Source organism: Procambarus clarkii, chromosome 68, assembly GCF_040958095.1.
Source record: "Procambarus clarkii isolate CNS0578487 chromosome 68, FALCON_Pclarkii_2.0, whole genome shotgun sequence".
Taxonomy (NCBI): Eukaryota; Metazoa; Arthropoda; class Malacostraca; order Decapoda; family Cambaridae; genus Procambarus; species Procambarus clarkii.
The window spans coordinates 4,535,838-4,542,073 of NC_091217.1; the positions used below are offsets into that span (position 1 = coordinate 4,535,838).

Below are 6,236 nucleotides of genomic sequence, written 5' to 3' on the forward strand. Positions count from 1 at the left end.
TCATCTCATAAGAAAAAAAATGAGAAAATATAATAATTCAGGAAAACTTGGCTTATTAGGCAAATCGGGCCTTGCATATTAGGCTGAGAAGTGCGTTCTGGCTACTAGGTACGACATATATATATATATATATATATATATATATATATATATATATATATATATATATATATATTATATATGTCGTACCTAGTAGCCAGAACTCACTTCTATGCCTACTATGCAAGGCCCGATTTGCCTAATAAGCCAAGTTTTCATGAATTAATTGTTTTTCGTCTACCTAACCTACCTAACCTAACCTAACTTTTTTCGGCTCCCTAACCTAATCTAACCTTTAAAGATAGGTTAGGTTAGGTAGGGTTGGTTAGGTTTGGTCATATATCTACGTTAATTTTAACTCCAATAAAAAAAAATTGACCTCATACATAATGAAATGTGTAGCTTTATCATTTCATAAGAAAAAAATTTAAGAAAATATATTAATTCAGGAGAACTTGGCTTATTAGGCAAATCGGGCATTGCATAGTAGGCTGAGAAGTGCGTTCTGGCTACTAGGTACGACATATATATATATATTATTAAATATGACCGAAAAAGTAAGATTAATAATTCTAACACGAATTTTCTCAATCTTTCGTACATTTCGTTTCACTGTTGGAGGTAAATCAAAAATCAATTCTCCAAAATTCATTTTTATTTCTAGTCTGACGCGACACGAGCGCGTTTCGTAAAACTTATTACATTTTCAAAGACTTTAGTTCACAAATACACAACTGAATAGAACTTACGCATCTCAGATTTTATATCTACATTTGAGTGAGGTGGAAGGGGTGATGTGGCATTAACACAAGACAGAACAAGATGTGGTATTAATAGGGTATTAATTTCATCAACACAAGACAGAACAAGAGTACAAGAACATTGTACTCTTGTTTCATCAGAACAAGACAGAACATTGCTGGATTGTCCAGCAATCAACAGCCAATTATTGCACAACTATATTCTACCCACCTCAAGACTCCGCTCCAATATAGAAGCATCAAGAAATATGGACCAATAGGCTTTCTACAAACACTTCTATTCAATATCCATTGTTTCGTGTTCTGTCTTGTGTTGATGAAATTAATACCCTATTAATACCACATCTTGTTCTGTCTTGTGTTAATGCCACATCACCCCTTCCACCTCACTCAAATGTAGATATAAAATCTGAGATGCGTAAGTTCTATTCAGTTGTGTATTTGTGAACTAAAGTCTTTGAAAATGTAATAAGTTTTACGAAACGCGCTCGTGTCGCGTCAGACTAGAAAAAAAATGAATTTTGGAGAATTGATTTTTGATTTACCTCCAACAGTGAAACGAAATGTACGAAAGATTGAGAAAATTCGTGTTAGAATTATTAATCTTACTTTTTCGGTCATATTTAATAATATATGTCTACAGGAAAGACTGCTACCAAAATATACTAATATATATATATATATTATATATATTATATATATATATTATATATATATAATATATAATAATAATACTGTATATCATTACTGCATGAAAAGCAGTAACGTAGATGGAACAAATGCACTTTAAATCAACACACTAGTGTAGTTTGAGGTTAATGACCAAAGGTTTGTACTCACCTAGTTGTACTTTCGGGGTTGAGCTTTGGCTCTTTGGTCCCGCCTCTCAACCCTGAATTTACTGGTGTACAGATTCCTGAGCTTCTCGAGCTCTATCATATCTACATTTGAGACTGCGTATGAAGTCAACCTCCACCACACACCACCACTTCCTAGTGCATTCCATTTACTAACAACTTTAGAAAGATCTTTTTCCACTGTTAATGTGTCTGTAGCTCATTTGGGTACTCAGCTTCCACCCGTGTTCCCTTGTGCGTGTACCACCCGTGTTACATAATCCATCCTGGTCTACCATGTTAATTCCCCTACCCTTTGTGTGTGTGTGTGTGTGTGTGTGTGTGTGTGTGTACGTACAGTGTACTTGTTTACGTACAGTGTGCATGTGTGTACGTACAGTGTACGTGTGTGTACAGTGTGCGTATCAGTGCACCTAGTACGCTCCTATTCCAACATTGACACCACCTGACACGACGCTGCGCGCGACTCTTACCCTGGGGTTGGGCCGTGTGCATTCACTTGGCTTGTGTAATCTTTTTATATCTAAGTACGTGCTTATTCATATATTTACACAGGTTTAGTATTACAATAATAATAATAATAATAATAAAATAATTATAATGTTGCTATTGGTAAATTTTTGACTCTGGGCCAGACGCTTGAATTGCTACGTTGAGTCACAGACGAAAGGTTGATGGGTATACTTTATGATTTTTTCCAGGCGCATAATCAGGATGCCATTATATAGTTTGCTGTTTAATTGTACTTATGTCAGAAATATATGGCATACCTGCTTCAGCGTATGGAGAAAGGCTACTATTCCATAAGTGAATTTTTGTTTACTGGCACTATCTATATTCCAGTAGGTTTATGAATATTTAATTAAATAACGGCTACTAATTATCTTGTTTTGTTAGCTCACAAGGCCATTCTTTTATTATCTCAACAGTAGGTACACATTGGCAAATAGGACAATAGCTGCTATGTTGATTTAATATATAATCTATATTATTTACGAATCAAGGGTTTGTGTATCACGTGAGCGCATAAACGGCACTATCTAGTATCATCAGCAAATATTAACCAAAGATGTGCACGCGACGCCATACATGAAGGTGTAGGGTCGTGTGCACTCAGTTTGTTTAATGTTTTTATCTATCACAAGTGGAATCGAGTGAGGGCCCCGCTGCCCATAAATGCTAGTAGACACAGATAACAGCCGCGTTACATCACCCTTACCACTGTAGTTTACCTCCGTCAGTATCTTCCTGGACTCCACTCCAACACCAGCTACCTCTCCCATTTCTACCCTTATATACTGAATTCCAACTGTCCACCAACCATAATCCCTTGTTGACTGTCGAAGTCAATATATCCCTGACATTTCGTCTCATCCGTCACCAGGATTTATTTCAAGTCGTACAATTCGTCAGCGGCCGTATCCCTAAAGTTACAATATTGATGGTACAAATATCGATGGACTTTTGAAATCTAATTGTGAAATTCCTTAGTAGTCCTCCCCCACCCCTCCAGTTCCTCCAGTAGTTGTCCCTGTCCATAGGAGGACAGTTAATCCCTCCTGAACAAAGACGGGGGCGTGACGTCTCGTCTGCTATGGACAGTGTCAGTATCGGTGGCGACAGCACGAGGATTATGGTCACCAATGAATTAGTCGACCCAGCTTTCGTCCCCGGCGAGGACGAACCAACCTATTTACATGATGGCTCAGCCGCTGTTCAGGTGAGAAAGGTTGAATTTTTGCATAATTTTAGCTGATTGATCGATAATTTAATGCTGTGACGACCAGGTTGTTAGCGCAGGTTGGCAGAGTCGGTATTCAATAAAAAAATACAGAAGATGATCAGGCAAAAAAAATTAGTCGGTAGCCTTTTGAGGTAAGAAAAAAATCAAACAAGACACTATTGAGATGAATAAAGTTGCCCAGGTAAGTAGACCCAGCACAAGTTGACGATCAAACGAGCTGAACTGGTATTTAGGCAATCACCACCGTTGTTCAAGTGGCCATTGGTATTAGTCGGTAGTTTCGGCACTTCAAGTTGATTAAATACGGCAAGGCCATTATCAAGGTTGCCGGGACCCAAGCACTGATATACCAGCCCTTGAGAATGGTAATACATGCACGAAAGCTTTCAAAATTAACATGTGTTTTTCTTTTCCGTGTAGCTGAAACAAGCATTACGTTTTATATAAAATACACTGCAAATCTGACAAACGAGGTGAACATCTGAGCCAGAATTCATAAAGCATTTGTGCTTCAACTCAGAAAACCTGTACATCTTTCAAGTCCTGGGGGCTTTGTTTGCATTTATACAACAGTCTACGAGCTTCGGCCTCTCACGCGTGGGGTCGCCAGCGGTTCGAGTCTCCTAGAGCTCGGGTGAATGTAATGAGTCCTATACTATTGTGGTAAACAATTGATATGACTGGGTGTGAATCACCTAATTCTCCTGTGCTCGAGTGGCAGCCCGGGGGAAGGCAAGTTGCATTGGGTAGCGGTTAGCTGCCTGGGAATAGTTCCCTTTTAAGGCAACCCCAGTAGTGCAGTTGATAGAGCGACTGTCTCCCGTGCTGGAGGTCGGGTGTTCGAGGCTCCTATTACCCAGGTGAATGAAATGAAAGGCTCCTATTCACCCAGGTGAATATATGGATAAGGTAGTATCGATATATTTTTTTAAATGTACTCATATAAGGACAAGTCGGCAATTGCAGATTACTAAAGTAACAATTTTGTTCAGAAATAGTAAAGTAATTAACAAAAAATTTAGATTAGGAATTTTTTTAAATTGCTTAATGTTGTATGAAAGAGTTACTGTAGGAGGAGGGCTCGGCGAAGCTGACCGAGGGAGAACGATATTTGAATATTACGGTATTTCCTCGTATATTGTGAGATAAACTGAAACAGGAAAATCTCCCCTGATGGAACAATATTTAGTAAAATAGCATTATTAAAGCACATTGGGGTTTTATGTTACTATTATTTTAAAACATATCTGCATTTTATACAGACGCGTTGTGTTAGGATATGTGAACACCCGCTAGGCTTTATGAAAACTGTGACGATTTGAATCTTTGTTAATTACGTCGCTGTATATTATTGACAATTCAAATGGGACAAATCGTAATAATTACAACACTCGTTTTCTGATAGAGAGAAATTACTGACTCTCAACGACCTGAAAGCACCTGTATAAAAAGCCATGATTTGTTCAGATCTGAAACTTATGTTTATGGACAGCACAAAACGTCGACCAGACTGCGACACAGTGGTTGCCAGGATCAGGTTGGGTTACCGTTACCTGTGGCAGGTGGCTACAGGTGACGAATCTGCCAATCCTGAGTACTCCAGGTGCAAACTCTGTGAGCAGGAACTGTGGCATGATCTCCAACACTACATCCGTTGTGGTATTCAGACCCGTTGGTATAAGGTACCTGAAGCTTTGCAATTACTTCATTCACTCTCGTGTTCTTGAGGATATCCTCATATTGCATCCAAAATTTACCAGTGCAGACAACTTATCACATGCCTCTGTATGACTAACCATCCAGTGTGATGGGGATTTTTAGCATCACGTAGCTAGTTTTTTTTTTTTTTTTAACACTGTACTCCCCTTCATAGTCTAGGGTAGCTGCACAAATGCAGATGTACCTAAATGCGTTAATAAAAAAAAATGACAATTCGGCCATGGGTTACTAACCATAACTTTTGTAATGCAATCAATTTGAAGACTGTATTTTATAGTAATTTGAACAAACTCTTTTTTTTTCTTTATTAAATAATATACAATATAAAAATCACATATGTCAAACTGAACGCAATTTTCTTGATTAGCTCGCACCAATATAGTGAGGATGACTGCTTCGGGATATAATGATCTGGGAATGAGGCCTTAAATTCGATTAGCCTCTTGATATTTGCCATTGTTATTCACAGCTCTTACTAGCCACCGTAACTCACTCGGGTTATTATTATAAGCACCATAAATCTCGTGTCTATTTCATAGCACACAGAGATCACACTAACGTGATGCATCAAATGAACAAAACCCTGTCGTTGCTCAGTCGATTAAAGCAGTGTCTGGGATGCTCCCGGACGCAGGTTCGAATCCTCGTCACGGCCCTTGTGGATTCGTTCTATTTCATAGTTCATTTTCCTTGATAATGACACTTCCTGTAATTAGTTTGTTGGCAATAGACAGTAAGTACACTGCTTGTCTGACGTCAAAGTATTGACCACTATTACGATACCCATAAAACTGATAAGAGAAGAGAGATGTCTTCCGTTATGATAGCGACTTGTAGTTTGAGATACCACACCAGCTCACTAGAGCGCTAGGAGACTTTATCTCCATAGTTTACCCAGAGTTCATACAGGCCAGACGCCGCTAGGCTGCGTACAGCACATTTATAAATGACTCGCAATAGCTCTCACATGGCGTTTGTGATCATGAAACATCATCAGTTAAATGATGAATAGCATGTATAACGTACATGTATGTTAAGCAGTCCCCGTGGCGAAGTGGTACACACACACTTTCGTGTTTGGCCTGGGTTCGATATTTAACACTATGGGTCTTATAA

At 38.6% G+C, this 6,236-nt stretch overlaps 1 protein-coding gene across 5 annotated transcripts in view; it reads left to right on the plus strand.

Annotated features, from left to right (window-relative positions):
- Positions 1–6,236, plus strand: part of LOC123774796 (proton-coupled zinc antiporter SLC30A2) — a 106,091-nt gene that overhangs the window by 44,170 nt on the left and 55,685 nt on the right. For 2 of the 5 annotated variants that reach the window (XM_045769409.2, XM_045769412.2), the window contains exon 1: positions 2,824–3,377. The exons of the other annotated variants lie outside the window; for them this stretch is intronic. In XM_045769409.2, the coding sequence (XP_045625365.1) occupies positions 3,252–3,377 (126 nt within the window). In that variant the 5' untranslated portion in view covers positions 2,824–3,251. Of the gene's footprint in view, positions 1–2,823; positions 3,378–6,236 lie in introns of those variants that run through there. 5 annotated transcript variants of the gene reach the window in all.